This window comes from Festucalex cinctus, chromosome 20, assembly GCF_051991245.1.
Source record: "Festucalex cinctus isolate MCC-2025b chromosome 20, RoL_Fcin_1.0, whole genome shotgun sequence".
In the NCBI taxonomy this organism is placed as follows: Eukaryota; Metazoa; Chordata; class Actinopteri; order Syngnathiformes; family Syngnathidae; genus Festucalex; species Festucalex cinctus.
The window spans coordinates 6,172,472-6,193,974 of record NC_135430.1 but is presented as its reverse complement, the minus strand read 5'-3'; the positions used below and the strand labels follow the sequence as shown (position 1 = coordinate 6,193,974).

The 21,503-nt window shown below is 42.7% G+C and overlaps 1 protein-coding gene across 1 annotated transcript in view; it reads left to right on the top strand.

Annotated features, from left to right (window-relative positions):
• LOC144009419 (cadherin-10-like) overlaps positions 1-21,046 on the top strand; it is a 38,299-nt gene extending 17,253 nt beyond the window's left edge. Inside the window, exons 3-12 of the mRNA XM_077509149.1 lie at positions 4,766-5,060; positions 8,639-8,758; positions 9,062-9,229; positions 9,519-9,700; positions 12,164-12,417; positions 14,226-14,362; positions 14,449-14,570; positions 15,003-15,111; positions 15,288-15,539; positions 19,484-21,046. Of these exons, the coding sequence (XP_077365275.1) occupies positions 4,766-5,060; positions 8,639-8,758; positions 9,062-9,229; positions 9,519-9,700; positions 12,164-12,417; positions 14,226-14,362; positions 14,449-14,570; positions 15,003-15,111; positions 15,288-15,539; positions 19,484-19,974 (2,130 nt within the window). The 3' untranslated portion in view covers positions 19,975-21,046. The remainder of the gene's footprint in view (positions 1-4,765; positions 5,061-8,638; positions 8,759-9,061; positions 9,230-9,518; positions 9,701-12,163; positions 12,418-14,225; positions 14,363-14,448; positions 14,571-15,002; positions 15,112-15,287; positions 15,540-19,483) is intronic.
• Positions 21,047-21,503: the final 457 nt, after the last annotated feature.

The window sequence follows — 21,503 nt, the reverse complement described above, 5'->3', positions numbered from 1 at the left end:
TGCCCTGCCTCATAAAACCCTTGCCTTCATAAGAATTATTACTATTTCATTTTAGCTGTGTTCATATTTTTCGCCAGCCTTGAGATGTGGCGGCGGCCTCGCTCACCACTTGAAAGAAATATAATATAAAGAAAGCAGCCTACAGCTACAGCGAGGTCCAAGTCGGACCTGCAGAGAACGCACTATGCGCCGCACTGTTTTAACGGTAAAGACACAGCGAGAGTAATTATTCCGTCGCCATTCTGTTCCGCTATCTCCTCGCCGCAGCAGCGAGCGACACGGAGCGGAGGGCTGACAAGAATTGCCAATGATTTCCTTGCTTTTTGCAGACAATTCCTCAGTGTTTGTGCGAGGCAATTTCACTCATCAAGGCTCTCCTCTGTGCTTCTGTTGTACGGCCGTGAAAAGGCGTTCTCTTTCTGTTTCTTTTTTTTTTTTTTTTTTAAGCGGAGCCAGCGAATACACTGCTGCCGTGCGAACATTTGATTTTCCTGAAGCCGCGTGGAGACGCTTCATGTAAGCATTTGTAAGAGGATGCGACGTGTTTTTTGTTTTGTTTTTTTGTACTCGAAGCTTTCTTCCCTTCTGCTGCCTGCTTGGGACTCGACAAACGAGCCTGACTTAATGTAGCAACAATGCAATTAGTTTTAAATTTCTTGTCACGCTCCTTGTTTGTACAATATGCGGCCACTTTTAGAGTTTTGGGTTGACATTCGGTAATTATATGTCAAAAATGAGCATCTACAGAGTTTGAAAGGAATCGAAGCTTATTTCAAAATTAGGCAAGGAGAATGCAAGCGCTTCATCCACACATTTGGTCAAGCTCTGATCTTGACGACTGCGATTGGCTGGCAACCAGTCCAGGGTGTGCCCCGCCTACTGTCCAAAGCCAGCTGAGATAGGCTCCAGCACCCCCCACGACCCTTTGAGGAATAAGCGGTCAAGAAAATTAGTGTTGTTCCGATACCGTTTTTTGGCACCCGATACCGATACCAATACCCAGCTTTGCAGTATCGGCCGATACCGATACCATACCGATACTTAAAGTTTTTTTTTCCTCAACATGAAAAAGCTGTCCTGCTATTGGTTCAAAGCATTCAAGGGCCAATATGATATCTTAGATCGGCATGCAGTGAACATGTCACATACCAGTGAACATAGTGCACGAGCAAGACACAAGATGCTGCATCTATAATCCTATATAAGTGTTGGAATTAAGGGTATCGGCATGTTACTGGTGCGTAGTCACCGATACCGATACCACTGTTTTAATGCAGTATCGGCACATCTGCCGATACCAGTATCGATATCGAAACAACACTAAAGAAAATAGATGGATGGATGATCTGACTTCCCAAAGTTTCCAGTTCTCTAATTTATCAGCATGCTCTACCAACATGCAATGACATGAAATTAAAATATTCGCTATTTCGCAGCAAACATCTGAAACATGTCTTCGAAAGTTACATTGAAAACTGCCAAAATGATCCTGAAATGACAGCTTCAAACAAAAATAACAGTTTTTGTGCCTCTTTTTTAGGTCATAGTGAGTTTACACTTTTTTTTTGTAGACATGAATGACGAATAAGCGGTTGGGAAAAATGGATGGATGGATCTCGACGAAAGTGAATTTTCAAAAGGTTATGTTTACCATGTTCCAACTCTAAGCGATGATGGGAACTTTAATGTTTTGCAAATTAGCCTCTTCCATTTGTAGCATTTTTCTAGAGCAAGTGGTTCAAATTTGGTAGCAATCAGACAAAACATCTAGGACAAATTCCACTTTGTAGTTTGCATGTATATGGTCAAATCAGACCTAAAATATATTTTCAAACCAAAATGGCAGCCTTCCAGAGACTGTGTTGCGGGTCTACTTATGATCAACATCCATTTTTTGTTGCCAAGAGAAACTGAACGCAATTTTCAAAAAGGTCATTTGGTTGACTTAAGAGTTTTGTGTTTGATCACGAGACCACCAAACTTGGCAGCGATGCTTCCATTACAATCTATGACAAAATGTTTTGCAATTTAGCGTCTTCCAGTTTTCTAGTAAATGTGGTTCAAATTTGGTAACAATTGGCCACAATCTCTAGCACGTTCATCGTTGAAGGAAGACAAAATGACCAAGTTGGAACTGGAAAAAAAATTCTCTTCCTTCTTTTCAGCCATATGGCCTCTTGAGACATTTTTTGTCTGCCTACTGAATTCCATGTTGGTAAAGATACAGAACATTAGGCGGTAAACAACCTGGCGGCATAGCTTCCCATTATGGAAATAAGCCGATGACAGCTGATGGAAAATGCTACGAGTTCCTGTCGACAATAACGATAAAAATGTTGTCCTGGGAGTTGATTGTTGCGCGGCGCCCTGCAGGTCGTAACAAGGTGCGGGCGGTTCATGGCAAGCGCACACGTGGAAGCCCATTTAGATGCAAACAAATTCCTGCCAACAGCTCGCCGGTGTAAAGCTGTCACTCACGGGCCCCACCTTCGCGTCTCCAAGGCCTCGTAAATCCGACGTCCTTCCAAACTCGCAAATAAGGCGAGTGGAAGATCCGTCTGGCAGCGACAATATTTTTAAACCCATTTTCATCCGAGCAACAGAATCTTTTTTTTTTCCCCCATGAAGTTTACAAATACATTCCGCATGCCCAAACTCAAGTTGAGCTGTTGACATCAGCCTTCTCGGCAGCTAACAAATAATGAGCTTCCCCGCAGAGTGGCGACATTAATATTAACAAATCATATGACGACGTACGACGACAAGTCATTAAACGTACTGTCTAAAAATAGCCGTAACAGATCTACGAGTATAATGAGCTTGACTCAAGCATCCGTCACCGTCTCCTAGGAGGTGATGGATAGGTCAGAGGTGACTAATTTTAGCCAGCGCTGCAGCCGCAGGTCAGCTTCCAGTCGTTTCTCAACCGCGCAATTCGGAAGATAAATCCAAAAGCTGTGATTTGTGAAATATGTCACAGGAGCTGGCGGGACGCTTTAGCGTGTCTCGCCCGCTTTTGGGGAAGAAAAATTGAAGGTTGTGACGACTTCTGTCATGACAAAACGCATGGAAATGAGAGCTTGAAGCAATTAAACTGAGATGATATCAATGGCTTAAGTTTGCGCAAGTTGACAAACAGGATACTGGTGGTGACAAAGGATCAGTATTGGAAGCCACAATGATTTGTGGATATGTTTCAGGTGTTGGTGGGATGTTTAGTGCGTATTCTGCTGAAGGAAAAATTAGTTGGGACGTCAAAGTCCCTAATAACTCCCCACTAAATTTGGTAGGTAATAGGGAGACACACAAAAAAGGCTATACAAGACCCATGCCCAAAGTGAACAGGAAGTCGGTTTGAAGCAGAATTTTGGGCGAATTCCAGGAATCTTTATTCCATCTAACTCATTGACTGGCAGCCATTTTCACCGAAGCAGCCCCCTTTGCTCCTGGCTGTTTTAATGTATTTTGACTGATTTTGCGAAGCCCACAGAATATTGTGTTCTATTGCTATGAAAAACATTGAACCTGCCAAAAGAATGATTAGAGTCTCTTCTTTCATCAGGAAAAAAAAGTATATTTCTATCAGTTTCTGTTTTGCAGTAATTCGCATCAGAATATAGTTAAGTTTGATCATTATTCACAAATCTGCTTAGAATTGTGGGGAAACAGCTTGTTTTCATCGTGACCCTGCTTCATCTCTTATATTCTGCTGCCATCTGCTGGCCGTTTGTGTAATTACCACCATTTTTTTCACCTGTTCTATGCAGTTGAGAGGCTGCATCAAAGCCTTCTGTATGCTCTAGCATAAAAAAACAAAAAAACATATGACTACGTCTTTGGGACACTTAATGCATTTAAAAAAGAATGTATTTATACGTTTTTGGGAGCATATGAGTTAAATCATTTCACCAAATGTGAGGAATTTGTAAGCAGTGTACAAGTGTTTTTGATTTATAAAGGAGATCTGTTACCATAAGGACGTACGCCAAATTTGTATATAAGTTGCCAATGCAATAGAAAAAAGTTCTACTCAGGATTAGAGTTTAAAAGTAGGACTTCAACCAAATTTTACAGTTAAAAAAACACAAACAAAAAAACTTCAAGACAGGATGAGGGTTTACAATTCCAATACAGAAAAAAAGTGGTGTCAAGGTAGAGTGAGGGTTTGAGGACATGGTAAGGGTTTCGAATTGTATTAACTTTCCACATCACACACGAAATGGAGAGAATCGCTTTCATTTTCTAGTGACCTAGGTGCTCCAAAATGTCCCATGCTACAATACGTCGCAGACTCGACTTCAGTCATAAACAAGCTCACTGAGAAGAAGTGTTCCATGTCCTTGAGCAAGATGTGCTAATGTGACAAAATGGGAGATGCATTTGAGCTTCGGTCCTGCTCAAAAAGAAGAGAGGAGAAGTGAAGCCTAAAAAGCTCTTCTGTGGGATTTTATGGGACGTAATGTGCGCTCAAAGTGCCGCCGCCGCTGCCCCCCAAATCGCTGCTGCATCGATCGGGTCCGGCGTGGTCGTCCGATACAAACGGATGAATGACTTGAATGGTCGAGTGCCGCAAATAAGTGCGAAAAAATATACTTAAAAACGCTGTTGAGTGCAGCTTTGGAGTGCAAGTTATGTTCTGCAGCTTGACCGCTTTGGTGAAATCATCCCACAAAGGGCCTCTTCTCCTAACAGAACAAAAACAGACCAAGGCTGCAATCTTTGTATCTATGTCTATATCAAACGTCCTCTCTGCTGTGATTCCCAGCTGCACTCCAACATGGACAAAGACGACGGCACCGTCAAGTACGTCCTGACCGGAGACGGCGCCGGCACGTTGTTTCTGATCGACGAAAAGTCGGGCGACATCCACGCCACCAAGAAGCTGGACCGCGAGGAGAGGTCCATGTACACGCTCCACGCCAAGGTACTGGATCGCAACACCAACGAAGAGCTGGAGCCCGACACCGAGTTCAACATCAAGATCCACGACATCAACGACAACGCGCCCAAGTTTGAGCGAGACATCTACTTCGCCAGCGTCCCGGAGATGTCCGACGTGGGTGAGTGGACCTTGACTTTGGACAATGTGCTAAAATTTTGTGTGAATCAGTTGGGCAAAAATGGAAGCAAGATGCAGTTGCACTACAAACTAGAGACAACATCAACAAAGCAGAATAGCAGTTCCTGAAGTCGATAAAGAACCAGAATTGGTTAGAACCAAGACGAAACCGTCAAAATATCATACAGATTAGCAAAGCAGATGGCAACGAATATCAGTTGCTTAAAGTTTACAATAAAATCGATCTAAAAAATATATGTAATCTGAGCGACTCGTTGGTAAAGTACAATCCAAGTTGATTTGACTTCGCTTAAGTCAATAAAAGTTGCAAAATAAGAATAGAGAACGAGACGCAATCAAAACGTACTTCTAATATTGCGGTCACCGATGTGGGACTCAACACAAGCTGAGCTTTTGAGCACCATATTTTGCTACAATGGGGGATTGTTGCTAGGTTAACGGCTAGGGGAGTTAAAAATGAATCGATTTGGCAATATATCGCGATACTACAGCACGCAATTCTCAAATCGATTCAATAGGCAGCCGAATCAATTTTTTAAAATCCATTTTTGATGAAAAAATATTCAACAAAACGTCTAACTTTCACACCTTAGGCATGGAAGAATGTTGTATTAATGGAACATTAAGCCTTAATATTTTATTTCAATGCTGTTCTAACATGTAAAAAGGTTACAACCTGTTTGTTAAATACAGTGGCTCACAGTTGTAACACTGAAGTTTGAGATCAATAAATAATACAACTTCATACAAATCTTACAGTGTACAAGTTTACTGAATGGTATTTTCTAAATTGAGTAAAAAAAATTCGTAACAATCGACTTGTAAATTCATATCAGGATTAATCGGTATCAAATCGAATCGTGACCTATGAATCGTGATATGGATCGAATCGTCAGGTACTAGGCAATTCACACCCCTATTAACGGCTAATGGATGGTCAGTGCATTGTCTTGTTTAGTGCTGTTGAACTGTCAACCAAGATAGCATTTAGCATTGAAGTAATAACATAACACAACAAGATTCAGCGTACGAAATCAATTTTTTCAAATTTATTGTGTATTTGGTTTTCAGCGGAATTGTCGCGTCCCACTTTTTATTTTGAAAATCACCCTGGAATTGTTTTAAACCAAAACTATAAACTAAAATTGTAATCCTTACTAGCAAAAAATAAACACTGTCACTGTCAAACTGAATTCAGCTAAACTAAAATACAAATGATTGCTTTTCTTTCTTCAATCTTTTGGTCTTGCTCGTTGAGCAAATAAAATGTTAAAAATGTGTTCTGCTTCAACAGACACAAAGTGCAAATGAAATGTAGCAGTTCAAAGTTGCTAGCCATAAGCTGCATACAGTTGAATAGTCTTTGCTCCCTGATCGAAATGAAATCAATGAATGGAATGAAATTTATTTCACATCAACAGGCAGCAAATGCAAAGTTTGTGAAAAGCAAATAAATATTTAATGTACTTTGCAGTGAATTAGAGGGTGAGAGGGAACGCATGTGAAAAGCAGTCCATTCGTTTGTGTTCATTCATTAAATTGTGACGATAAACAGAACGCAAAGCGGCAGCGGTGGTGCTCGCTTAGTCGTCATGTGATGTTCTATTCAAGTTATTTATGTTTGGTCAGCCTCATTAAACATTCACAACAGGCCCTGTCATTTTCCTTTTTTTTTTTTTTTAATAGGCGTTCCGCGCATTTTATGTTGTGATTGTCACTCTTTCCAATTAAGGATTTGCTTGGTCGCACTTATTTCATTCCGTTCCGAGTATAAATAAACCAAATGGCCTCAATGTAATCGGTATGCCTATAAAGCATAATCCAGAGTCAGATGAAAAAAACATTCTCAATTATGCGGCCACAAATGAACACAATTGAGCAATCAGGGGGTCAATCAAAAGCCAATTATCTGTGTGGCAAATAACAAAAAGCCTTGTTTGGGAGGATTCATGCCGCTGGCTAAAGATGGGTCAATGTCGCCGTTAGTCATCGGGCTGCCGACTAATAAAACCGTTTGGATTGAACACGGCGCTTCATCAAGTCAGCCGGCCATGAAGCGGCGGCAGCCATCAGTTCTGGCCACTAAGTGGGACAGATGTTCAAGGCTTCATTAGTATGCGGCGAGACTCGGCGACCCGAACGCTACACGGCGGTGGAGGTCTCCGGAATGCCAAGGACGGCATTAGCGACGCGGCCTTGTGGAGGATATGGAGCCACAAAAGGACACCTCTCTCTCTCATTGGCTTTTATTTGGATTTTTTTTCTCTCTGCCATAGACAACCTTCATTACTGCTCCGACCGTGACATTTCACCGCAATAAGCCCAGTAAAATGGCGTTATCATTAAACCGCAATGTTATGCGTTGCCGACATTTAGCAGCCTGTTAACGAGGTGATTTAAGGGCAAAATATTGCAAGGTGGAGTCTACCTGACTTGAGGGTTATGTTTTTTGGGTTTTTTTTTTAAACTTGTCTTGAAACAGACTTCTTAATAGACTTCTTAATTGATATGTAAAACTATCCGCTTACACCCCATAACCTTTGCACATTTATCTTTTCTTTGTATTTCCGCCAGACCGCGAAAACAGACGTTCACTCTCTCTTTATATTTATCACTTTGCTAACCTCTAACCAACAAGTGTTTACCTCAGGTTTGACACGTCAGACTTTTTGTCATCCTGGTGACTCTGAAAAGCTTTAAATGACTTGTTGAAAAGTTAACTGTGTAGTTTGAAAGATTTCAGTGGGTCAAGCTGCAAATTGGCTTCGGTCAGTAGGCGGGGTACACCCTGAACTGGTTACCAGCCAACTACTTGATTCACTTCACAGTTAAATACAGAACCTGATAAAACGTAACCCTTTAACTCCTCAGGTGCCAAAGGATTAACCCTTTAACTCATTCACTCCCAGCCATTTTCACAGAAGCAATCCCGTTCGCTCTCGTCTGTTTTACTGGATTTTGACTGATTTTGGAAGGCCCACAGAATATTGTGTTCTATTGCTATAAAAGCATCAAAAGAAAGATTAACATCTCTTCTTTTATCCAGAAAAAAATTGTTTCTATCTGTTTCCGCTTTGCAGCAATTAGCATTAGAAAAGAGCTAAGTTTAATCAGTTTTCACAAATCTATTCAAAATTGTAAGTAATTGAGCTTTTTTTTCTACATGGCCCTGGTTGATCTCCTTTGCTCTGCTGCCACCTGCTGGCCGTTTGTGGACCATTTCTGCAACCGTTCTTTGCACCTGAGAGGCTGCATCAAAGCCTTCTGTATGCTCTAACAAAAAAACAAAAAAACGTATAAATACGTCTTTGGGACACGTAGAACATTAAAAAACGTATTTACACGTTATTGGGAGCAAATGAGTTAACAATACCAATCCTTTCTCATTATATGTATGTTCCGCAAACTCCAAATCCCTGCTGTTCAGCATTTGGGCAGCAGGGATTTGGAGTTTGCGGAAAGGACTGGTATTGTTAAAGGGTTAACCCTTTGGCACCTCAGGAGTTAAAGGGTCAATATGAAGTGTTAATACACCACGGTGCTTCTGTTCCTTTCCAGGTACTTCTGTGGCCACTGTCACGGCAACTGACGCCGACGACCAAACGTACGGCAACAGCGCCAAGCTGGTCTACAGCATTCTTCAGGGACAGCCTTACTTCTCTGTGGATTCCGAAAACGGTACGTGGAGCATAGCATAACCCCCCCCCCCCAGCCTTGCCAGTGAGAGCCCCCTGCTCGTATGCAAGTCTATAAAAAGGTCTCGTTAGAGTGTGACGGAACATTAAACAGCATCCCGCGGAATGAGGATTTCTTTCTCCCGTTCTTAAGCAGCGTTAAAGACACGTTTTACGGCGCTAACCCTGCAAATCCGTCTCTTAAAACACTAAGCTAATTAGGAGAAAGACGACTTAAAGTAGGGAAGAGAATGTGGCAGAGACGTCAGGGTTTTTTTTTTCTTCTTCTTCTTCTGCTTCATCTCAGGCACCATCAAGACGGCACTACCCGGCATGGACCGGGAGGTCAAGGAGAATTACCAGGTGGTGATCCAGGCTAAGGACATGGCCGGACAGATGGGGGGCCTCTCGGGGACCACCACGGTCAGCATTGCCCTCTCCGACGTCAATGACAGTCCGCCCCGCTTTGCCAACCGTAAGCATCTTCTTCCAAAGCCTTACGGGAAAACATGTTCAAAATGTACCGTATTAAGAGCTCGATTGACTTTCATAAATGAGTCATCATACGTAATCAGTATAATCAGTAACAAAACTTTGCGGGTGCAGATCTGGCATCTGCGTCAATAGGAACCATCTGACCTCAGTATCGTGTCTGTTCCAGATATTTAGTACATCATTCTTGACTGTTTTGCTCTTTTGAGATTCCATCATTCCCCTTCAAACATCTACAATTAAACGTTTGCAATGACGTGAACCCGTTTCAGACTCCTTCCGCATCACCGCCGTGGAATCCACAGAGATCGGCGGAGCCATCGGCCGCATCAAAGCCGACGACCCCGACGTGGGCCGCAACGCCGAGATGGAGTACAGCGTGGTGGGAGGCCATGACAACTTCAACATAGTCACGGACAAGACCACCCAAGAGGGCATCGTCATTATCAAAAAGGTGATTTGGGGTTTTTATGGCATGTGGGCTAAGGGTCCAGACCCGATTAGATCAAAATTGCAATTTTTCTTCAGTTTATAGAGATGTTACAGAAATACTTTCTTAACTCTTTGACCGCCAAAAACGTTTATTGACGTATTCTAAAATCCTCATGAATGCTGCCAAAAACGTTAATTTACGTTTATTACGTTTTTTTGTTTTTGTTTTTCTCTCACTGTGCAGCGCAACGTCTTGTGCTGCGCTGCCTTGTCACTAAACAAAAAATATTAGTGTCAAAGTCACTGTTCTGCAAAAAAATGTATCTTTTCATAAAAGCTTGTTTTTCTCTTAATATTTTTGTATTTTCACTTATGTCACTCAAATGACGTAATTTCAAATGCTGATTACTAAAGAACGGAATAAGGTAGAAACACTTTTTTTTTTCTCATGAAAGAATGGAATCCAATCTTTTATATGGTATCCACCATATTTATGTTGTCAGACGGCGCAATATTCTGTTTGCTTTGAAAGATGAGTGAACATGCTCCAAATCGGCTGGCACCGTTGGGGTTTTTTGTATCACGTTTGGCAGTCAAAGAGTTAAAGGTGTATCTTCTCGAAAAGTAGAAGCCAAACGTCCGTTTGTCAGTTTTTGAAAAATGCACACACGACCGTCATACCAGCTCTCCTGCTCGCCCTGGAGATACGCAATACACTGTGTAAATGGAGTGATATTTACTTTGAAAAGTCGAGTAAAGGTTGATGCACTCAGAAATTAAGCAGTACATTTTACAAGGAGGAAAACGTTACTAGATTTTTTTTCCCAAGTAAATCCCGAGATTTGATATATCAAATGTTGGGAAAGTGCAAGCTTATCTTCATCAGCCCTGCGTCACTTCATAGACTGATGCCCTCTTGTGGCTCTCAGCCATTTTCAAAGTATGCGGTGAGATCGGTGGAGCTGAACCCGAAGCTCAGTGTGGCTGCATGCTGCAAACATTCGAAGTGGGCATGCACAGCTAGGAACGAGCATACACGACGTCGTTACGGCAGATTGATTGACGGGATCCACCCGGAAGACGCAGCGACAAAAGATCCTTGAAAACTAACCTTGCTCTCGCAAGATGAATTCTGGCGGTATTTGGGAGTTCACAAACCCCAGAAAATACACCTTGTAGTGCTCCCACTGATGACCTCTGTTCAGTGGTACGGACCAATCATAGAGCGACATTGTGTTTGGGGGCGGGATATGCAACTGTGACGAAACAAGGAAGCCAACGCCGGAGCTAACAACCAAACCTAACATGGACGGATGGACGCTACGATTAATTCTGTTCTCGCAGAATGACTCACCATTTTCTTGTTGAATATTGAACAGCGTGAGGCACTTCGTGCATTTCTAGCTGGTAAGATGTTCGTGCTTTTGCCCCCTTCGGCAAGAACGAACAAGAAATTTTCACCCATGGCCGTGATTGGGTAAAACAAACATGTAGAATGATGCATCGTCCAATCAGCTCCAATTATTGTACAGAATGTCCCGCCTTTCCCAAAAAAATTACTGTGGAGCGGTACAAGATGGATATTGCAGAGGTTACTTGAATACACCTTTAATATAAATCGAACAACAGTATGTGTATATAATACTCACCATTTTCCATCACTTCTTTAAAACTCAACTTTGTTGTTATAATAACTGTAAAGGCAGAGGCAGTTGTGTATTCGCAACAATACGAGGTGAATCCAGATTTGTGATTTTCAGTCATAACAGTCCTGTGAGGTAAACCCTAACTATAATGTGGCCTGTGATGAAAATGAGTTTGACATCCCGGTTTTATGCCATTTGATAGCTGCTATGATCTGCACTGAGGACGCTTTCCATCCGCGAGGAAAGTCTGGCACGACGCGTCGAGCGGCACACAGGAGATTAATGTGCATGAGACGCTTTAAACCCCACAAGAAGATCTGCTTAATTCACATTTTTTTTTCCCTCCCGAGTGAATCCTGAACCACTGCCCGACTTTTCAAAAATCTGCTGCCGTTATCACGCTTTCGCGCTGCAATATTACCTTGTCGCTTTTTAAGTTCTGGATGGGATGAAACTGAGCGTATTGCCTGTGTGCTTTCATTTAGCTGAACTTTTATCAGCTTTCAGGTCTCATAGTGAGTCACTTCCGACGCACAATCGCAGCGTTATGGATTAGAGAGTGCTTCCTGATAAGATTCATTCACATGAGAAAAGGATAAATGACAGAATTTGCTTTGGAAAGTGACGTTTAAAACCTTTGAAATGAATCATATAAAAGGAGTCTTTTGCCCGAACCTCATGGTTTTCCCCCAAGATCTTTCCGATCAGCCTTCCTCGCTCTGACTTGTAACCTCCAATTGAGAGCGCGGCTGAGATAAAGGCCGACAAATGGAAACGGCGAAGTGCTTATTACAAGTCCTGCGGCGAGATTCCTGATCGCCGATCCCTCTCATCCGCAGGCGCTCGATTACGAAAGCAAGCGAGACTACGAATTTAGGGTGGAGGTGAGGAACACGTACCTGGACGCCAAGTACATCCAGGGTCTGCAGTTCAAGGACTTCGCCACCATCAAGGTCACGGTGGAGGACGTGGACGAGCCGCCCGTTTTCGCCCGCAACCCTTACATCATCGAGGTGCACGAGGACACGGCCGCCGGCAGCTTTGTGGGCGTGGTGTCGGCCCGGGACCCCGACGCCGAAAACAAGATGGTCAAGTACGCGGCACACTCAAAAACTAAGCAACATGAAACAGGGGCAGCATGTAAAGGACAGTTTATTTAATTTTCTGTGGTGTATTGAGATAAGAGTCATTCACAACATAGCTGCTAATTAGCATTAGCATTATACTAGCGAACATAAAGTCAAATCTTTTTTAGTATAGTATGGCAGTAAACTGCAAGTAGCATTAAACAGCATGTAGCATCTTATTTGAAGCACTATTCACTAGGGATGTAACGATAACGGCAATATCGTGATAACGCGATATTAAAACTGCCACAATATCAAAGTGTCATGTCACGATAATAAAAGCAGCACATCTGTCAAGTTGATTTCCATTTGTGCAGTTTGAGCACCCTCTGATGGTTAGTTTTTTAGTGCAGTTTAATTTTCATACGGCATGTTTTGGCCCTTTTATGTGTAAATTCCATGCTAATGGCCAGATGAAGGAGAACTTAATATGTTGTGAATTGAGTCAATATGTGGAGGAATTCAATGTGTGTGTGTGTATTAGCAAGTGAGTGTCTCAAGTGTTATTTATTAGAGATTGTATGTTGTTTATTTGCATTGGCTTTTTTCAGTATGAGCTATTTTGTTTACAGTATCGTGACCTTTTTTTAAACTCATTTGCTCCCAATAACGTATAAATACGTGTTTTTTATGTTTTAAGTGTCCCAAAGACGTATTTATACGTTGTTGTTTTTTTAATGCTAGAGCATACAGAAGGCTTTGATGCAGCCTCTCAACTGCAAAGAACGGTTGCAGAAATGGTAGTTATTACACAAACGGCCAGCAGGTGGCAGCAGAGCAAAGGAGATCAACCAGGGCCATCTAGAATAAAAGTTAAATTACTTACAATTTTAAATAGATTTGTGAAAACTGATGAAACTTAGCTCTCTTCTAATGCTAATTGCTGCAAAACAGAAACAGATAGAAACTTACTTTTTTTTCTGATGAAAAAGAGACTTTTATCTATTGATAGGTTCCATCTTTTTATAGCAGTAGAACACAATATTCAGTCAAAATCCAGTAAAACAGCCGGGAGCGAACGGGATTGCTTCTGTGAAAATGGCTGGGAGTGAATACGTTTATCGCCATCCTCCCCACAATATTGTGATAATTATCGTATCGTGAGATTCATATCAGAATAGTATCGTATCGCGATGTTTGGATACCGTTACATCCCAAATATTCATTAACTGTTTCTTACTGTAAAGTGATTTAAGCTTCAGGTCACTTTCACCATACAGCGCTCTGTCTCTGTGCTCGCAAGTCAAAAGCAAAAAAAAATAATAATACTAATAAAAAAGGCCAACCGACAAGTCAGAAGTGGAATGACTCATATCTTAAGGCACCATACTTTCGTCGCCTCTTTAAAAGCCATCATTTCCACGTCCAAATCAAGGCTGCTGTCAGTGAAGCGCATACAGACGTGGTTTACGTCGCAGAAGGCTGCGAGTCCTCTGTGGTCAAGCATGCAAAGTGAACAGGTCAAATTGGTGTTATCGATTAACTCAGCTCAGCAAATAACATGCGCTACAGTCTGCTCAACCTTCATGATCCGAACCGTAAAAAGAATGGAATGGCATACTTTGCAAAAAGCAGCAAACCGACCATGGTAGCCCTGCGGCTGTTTCCTGTTTGGCAACATTACACAAAAGCATTGGCAGTAGATTATGCTCAGACGCTTGCAGCCTACAATGACAAAATCTTTGTCCCTTGGAAAGGAAAGATGTATTAGTAGCATGTATTAGTGGTAGAAAGTTTGGTGGCACTGATGAGTTTTTTGGCTCACTTGGCGCAGATACTCCATTGATCGTCACACCGACCTCGAGAGGCTCTTCAACATCGATTCGTCAAATGGCACCATCACAACCCGCAAAGCTTTGGACAGAGAAATGTCCAAATGGCACAACATCTCTGTAATGGCTTCGGAAATGAGTGCGTCTTTCAACTTTTGCCTGTTGGTGATTTCTGTGTGCTACTAACGAGCCCCGACAATCTAAACCCTCTCCGTTTGTCGGTAGACAACCCACGTCAGGTTGCCCGCGTGCCAGTTTTCATCAAAGTGCTGGACGTGAACGACAACGCCCCCGAGTTTGCCATGTCCTACGACACATTTGTCTGCGAGAACGTCAAAGCTGGACAGGTAGGTACCTAATGAGTGAAAAATGGTGAACATAAGCTCAGCATTCCACATTTTAGCAGCTCAAAGGCACACAACTAGTTTCATATTTCACACTGAACGCAAAACTCTCATGCCCGACGGGGAAAAAGTAAAGTTGAGAGAACAAACAGCAGTCCTAACTGTCATTGGGCAAAGCACCAAAACCAGTTGGCAGCCAAAGCGGTCGCTCGCTGACTTTGAGAGAGGAAGAAGGTTGCTGTTAGCACGTTAGCGGCGCACAGTCACACGTCCGTGTCGCCCGTCCAAGAGTCGTTGTTGTTCACAGCAGAGCCAAACGAGAGGCAGCTAATTCTTTAATGAGCTCATTTGCAGATCATTGTGCTTCCTGTCATCTTTGGATTTGAATTCCCCAAACGTTGCTCATACTTTTTTTTTTTGCTTTCTTTCAATCAGTTGATTCAGACCATCAGTGCAGTGGATACGGACGAGCCCCTGGTCGGCCACAAGTTTGTCTTCAGTATAAAGGCAGACAATCCGAACTTCACCATAAGTGACCAGGAAGGTTCGAAGCCTTTGTGACTTTTGCTCTGGATTCTGTATCATCCTCATGCTCATCCTCTAGTCATGTGGTGACTTTTACAAAAATATTAGCAGTCCACCAGCTCCGCCGCAACTTCTGACGAGGTTATCAAAGGGTTGATAGCAAATCTATGCTCTCCATCCTCTCTCATCCTGCAGATAACACCGCCAATATCCTGACCCGGCGGGGAGGCTTCAGCCGGCGCGAGACCAGCGTCTATTTTCTGCCCGTGGTCATCTCGGACAACGACTACCCCATCCAGAGCAGCACCAGCACGCTGATTGTGCGCGTCTGCGCCTGCGACAGCCGCGGCAACATGCAGTCGTGCAACCCCGAGGTGCTGCCCTTCTCCGACGGGCTCACCACCGGCGCCCTGGTGGCGATCCTGCTCTGCGCCGTCATTCTGCTCAGTGAGTTCTGCCATGCCAGACTTTTGGAACGATGACAAGCTCTGTCGTCGAAAATATGGTATTTGACTGGCCAGCATCAGATGATAGACGCTAAATACATTTCTCTTCCACGCAAAATGTTTCACGAAAACAACGACAACCATTTGACATGCAATGTTCGTGGTCGGACACACACTTGTGTATTCAGGTGTGTGCCCTTCCAGATCACTAAGCAACTGAATTTACCACAAGTAGACTTGTATTAAACTGAAGAAGTGTCTCAAGAATGATCAGTGGAAAGCAGATGGATCTGAGCTCATTCATGGCAAACACCGCAAATACGAATGTGGTTTCTTAAAAAACATTTTTTTATGTTGTCATTACAAGGTGTTCTTTGAAAGCAAAAATGCATTTTAGCCATTTTGGAATAGGGTTGTAACATGGTAAAAACTGTAAACTGTTTGCTTGGGCCAAAAGCATGGAGGAATTTACTGGTAATTAGGATCAGTGTACACAAAACTTGATTGGAGGCCAGTGAATGAGCAAGGGGGTGGGGGCTGATGTCCTGCCAAGGCTTTGAGCAGGTGAGAATTCTGGCAGCAGAGTTCTGGACATACTGTACTGCAGCCTGTCCATGGTCTTGAAAGGCACCGCAGATAAATACAAGACCTGGTTGCAAGATCAGTTATCAGAGCATAGATGAGGGTCTCGGTGACAATGACGGATTGGGTCTTGGATTGCTTTCAAGGAAGAAGGTGACGGATTTAAGAGATTGGTGAAGGGAGTTGATATTAATGGAGATGTCTCCAACCTACAGGCACTAACTGAATGAAACTATTATACTAGTTTTTCAGTTTTCTTCTCTTCGTTCTCGCATCTGGCTATGTACTAATCTTCAGCCTGCACTCCTGTTGATGATGATTTGAGAACAAGTTTAGTAAGAGATTGAATATTCTGGGCCATCTAAGGGATGTAGGACACTCCCCGATTGGGTCCTTGTTAAATTTTGAATCTGGGAAAACATTTTTAAGGTGGGTGAAGGCAGAACGGGTGATGGAATTGATGCGGTATTGGAAGGTGGATAGAGTCGATATCTACAAACTTCCTAAAAAGATCTTTTTGGGGGCCATTAACCATGAGTTCTGTTTTTCCATGTTGAGTTCGAGCCTCTAGGACAGGGGTGTCAAACATACGGCCCGCGGGCCGGATCAGGCCCACAAAGGGGTTTAATCCGGCCCGCAAGATGACTTTGTAAAGTAAAAAAAAATAAAATTGTAATGTCGGACCAATTAATCAGCCAGACACAATAAAATATATAAATTTGTAATTTCACAAGCAGTCCCCAGATGAGTAGCGTAACTTGGACACGGAATCGCCGTGGAAGTCATTATTTTACACACAACTTAAAGTTATGGTTTGTTTAAAAAAAAAAAAAAGTGTTGTCTTTTTTTGTTTTTTTTGTCATCATCGACCAACATAAACGTGTTAAATACGACACAAATTCAATTACTGGTAACACAAATACATATGACAGGGATTAACGTCCTTATAACTTCAGTAACTGTGCCACACAATGCATTCTGGGAACTATATAGATGCAAAACAGGTAGATTTAACACGTGCGGAACTCATACAGGCAAAGAGTTGCCGCCTTTCATTTGCATTCGTATTATTATTTTAAACAATAGATTACAGTTGAGCTCCGTAATTTAGGGCTGGCCCAAAAATCTCAGAAATCTGCGTATAATTGATGGCAATTGTTTTTAAGTTATATACCATTATTTTAACGATTCTGCCCACCTAGTAATATATTTTCCTCCATGCGGCCCCTGAGCTAATATGAGTTTGACACCCCTGCTCTAGGACGTCTAACCGATATAAGCTAATTATTTCACCAAATTTCCTTGACTTTATTTCCAAATGTGCCTGTTTGCATACCGATCTCCAGCTTCCACACCCCTAGGAGAAATTTCCATGAGAATTTGGGATGGTTTTGGAACGAGAACTATTATTCAGGGCCAACTAAAGGTGTCTACAGTACACATCAATTGAGTTGTTTGGTGTCCAAACCTTTTGCCAAAGAGCAAGTTTGGTGTTCTGACAGTTTGACCCAACCGCTCTCCCCAGCAAACTGTCAGGACATCTGACTCACCATCTAACAGGTTTCGCGCTTCGCAAAATATCACGCAGATCCCAGCTTGCGTCCACCGGTTGGACATGAGCGTTGTGTGTGTTTTTGCTCATTACATCCCTTCTGTCACGTCGGAGAACGCGGCGGACAAACCATCAGAAATGGTCGCGAGGCGCCGCTCAAAACAGCCACCTTGCAACCCCCCGTCCGACCCCGCGCGCGCCGCCTTGTAATTAGCACTCTGGCGGGAGGCTAGTGGACAACCACGCCGCCCGCAGTGAGGACAGAAAAGGTGAAGGACTCGTGCCCGCCGAAAACTCAGATTGTTTTCCACTCTGACTCGGTAACCGCAGACTGCGTCGCTGCTGCCAAAAGACTGAAAGGAGATTTGAGAGGTTGTGTGCCGGCCAGCATTAAAAGTATGCTCCGAGCAAGGTGCATCTTATCCAGTCGACGTGCCATTCAAGGGAAAATAAAGAAAAAAGCTTTCTCACTGAATCTTTTATAATAAGAGGCGAAAGCCCCAGGCGTTGCTGAGGATTCATCAATGGCAGCAATTTTTTTTTTTTTTTTTTTTTTACTCTTGCGCCTTAGCTGACTATAGCTCGCTAATGCCCTGCTACATGGTAAGCATGTATGCCATTTACCCTTTCTCTCTTTTAATTATTTATTTAAGCATGTACAGGACAATTACACTAGTGTTAAGCAGACACATTGAGGGTCTTGAATATTAAGAGATAAATTGTGGAATATGTTTGGAGGAATCATCACAAAATTGCACGAATGGAGATCAGTTGTATTTTGTGGCACTGATTTTTTTTTAAAAAGAGTAACAAAGTAGGGGTGCAACAAAAACTGGTTTGAACCCGAATTTGTTTTTTTTTGTTTTTGTTTGTTCAAATGAAAACATGTGAGAATCGAATCCAACTGAATCGTTCCACTTTGAAGTATATCGAGATTGGAAGGAAATGGCACCTACAAGTCCATTCAATGTATGTAAAATGACAAGAAAAAAGTAATTGCCTCTCGAACAGAGCCGTTTTCCCATATAAAATTAAATCGAACCAAAGTGAATCAAGCCACTTTCAGATCGAACCATCCTTGAATCGTTATGCACGCCACGTATCGAATCGCCTTATGGGGAGAGATGTACAGGCTAATTTACTGTAATGCCCTCACATATGGGAAAGGAGAGCCACACTCACAGTTGCACTTTTAAGCTGTTTACGTTGGGTGATAATGTGAAAATAATGCTGCGCTATCATCTTGTAGCATCAACTATGTTAGAGTGATGGAAAGCGTTTCATTTAACTCGACTAAGTGCAATTACTGGAGAAATTGCGTGGGAATGCTGAAGCTGAATGCTAATAGCTGAACGCTTAGATTTGAATACATGTAGAATGCTTATGAAGTAAATTGAGAGATATATGGTGAAATTATGACCTTTTGGTTACTAGACAATGCACTTTACCAACTGTGCCACCGAGCACCTGGTAATGATGATAAGTGCAATTTCTGGAGCAATTGTGTGGGAATGCTGAAATCTGAATGCTAATAGCTGAATGCTATAAAATAAAATGCTATAATAATAATAATAATAATAATAATTATTATTATTATTATTATTATTATTATTATTATTATTATTATCATTATTAAGGTTAAAAACATAATTGAATGTTTTCAGCGTTCATAGGCTTGTGTAATTGAAAAAGGTGCTTTGCCGCCCCCTCATGGCATTTATAGGCAATATATCTAGTGTTGATTATAACTTTGTTGGGCCTCAATTAGAATTTTTTTTACCCACTTAGCCTGTCCCGTTGTTTCTGCGCAGTGATCGTGGTTCTCTTCGCCGCCCTGAAGAGGCAGAGGAAGAAAGAGCCTCTGATCATCTCCAAGGACGACGTCCGGGACAACGTGGTCAGCTACAACGACGAGGGCGGCGGCGAGGAGGACACGCAGGCCTTCGATATCGGCACGCTGCGCAACCCCGAGGTAATGGATGCTAACAAGCTGCGCAGGGACATCATCCCCGAAATGCTCTTTTCCTTTCGGAGGACATCGCCCATAAAGGATAACACGGACGTCAGAGACTTCATTAACGGGAGGCTCCAAGAGAACGATTCCGACCCCACCGCGCCCCCTTATGACTCGCTGGCCACGTACGCCTACGAAGGCAGCGGCTCGCTGGCGGAATCTCTCAGTTCGCTGGAGTCGGCCGCCACCGAGGGGGACCAGGAGTACGATTACCTCAGCGGCTGGGGACCGCAGTTCAAGAAGCTGGCGGAAATGTACATCGGGAGAAGCCCGGATCGGGAGGCCTGAGCCAGTCTGTTCGTTAGCAAGCTAGGAGCTAGCCAGACACACTCTTTGTCCTGCTAGCTTGTGAGCTAGCAAGTCTACCGTCAGCCTATATGTATCAAGCTAAATATCTGTTTATGACCGATGCGCTAGCTAGTGCGCTAGTCCACTAGTTGTCTGTTTTGACTCTCACACGTGCGTGCGCACATATGCGACGAAGGCCAACGGAGGATAAGAACTCGAGAGTGACTGTCCGGTTGTACGGTTTTTGGTCATAATAAGTAAAGATGCCTTTTGACTTTTAGGACTTTTTTTGTGAACATGGCGTGGAGATGTGTTTTGTAACTGAGCAGAGCGATAGCAGTATTGTATACTCTCGATGTTCAATGGCACCAGACAGGGGTACACTGATCGATCAGCTGGCCGATCTATCGTCCCCGATTTCCTTAATTTTGGGAAATCTGTGAACGGTCGATCCCTTAAAAATGAACCGATCTTTTCCGCCAATCTGATCTCTCTCCTCAGAGGTCTAAAAAAAATCAGCCACTGTCCTCTTCTGCTGAGGCGACGAGTAGGATTTTCATTTTTATGAGAACTACTTCATGTGCAGTTAATACAACCCATTTGTATTATGTCGCCGATATTGTTCAATGTTTTCCAAAAAAATAAGTTTGGAACACTAAAGGTTTGGAGAACTAAAGATTTCATAACGCTGCTTGTTATGAAAAAAAACAAGTCGGCAAAAATTGGGATCGGTGGGTCAGATTTTTTTAAAGATCGGTTATCGACGATCGGTGCACCTCGAGCGCCGGATTGTGTTTGGGGAGCCCATGGAAAAGTGTACATGTACAAACTAGTGTTTTTAAAACATTCTATATAATCTTTGCTATTATTTGTCTGACGAGCAATGTCCATGTGAACGGTCCGTGCAGTTAATTTTGTCAAACTGGAGTCATTTCATTATGTAGGCGTAACATGTAACCAGAAAGTGTACGTTGTAGGAAAACACTGGATTCATGCTGCTTGAATGCCGAGTCATATTGTTTTATATTTATATTTTTATATTTATTTTTGTAATAAAATGAAGACAAACTTGCTTTCGAGGGTTCTGAGGGCTTGTTTATTTATTTCTGAGGGCTGTTTATTGGGCTGATTTTCAACCTAAAGCCCAATTCACACTGGCTGCGGAACGGATGCGCAGTGTGTTTTCCTTACGGCGGCCGTACGGACACCACAAGGATAGAACGCATTCAAGTCTACGTGTCAATTCACACCAACTGCGGTGCGATCCGTTTGCGATGCGGAACGGATGCGGCGATGTGGAAGGTTTCCACAAGCGTTCTATTTTTTTCCGGACGCCGCATGCGGATTTTCATAAAGCTGAAGAAATGACACGAGCTGGACAGGAAGTCGGACGTCTCGCATCAAGATTAATTCAGTATATTTCAAAATAAAACCTTTTGCGAACTCGTTTTTTTTTTTTATTATTATTATTTTGGGGGGGAAGCTAGCTAGCTACATAGACATGAGTCGGACATTTAAGACAAAAAATT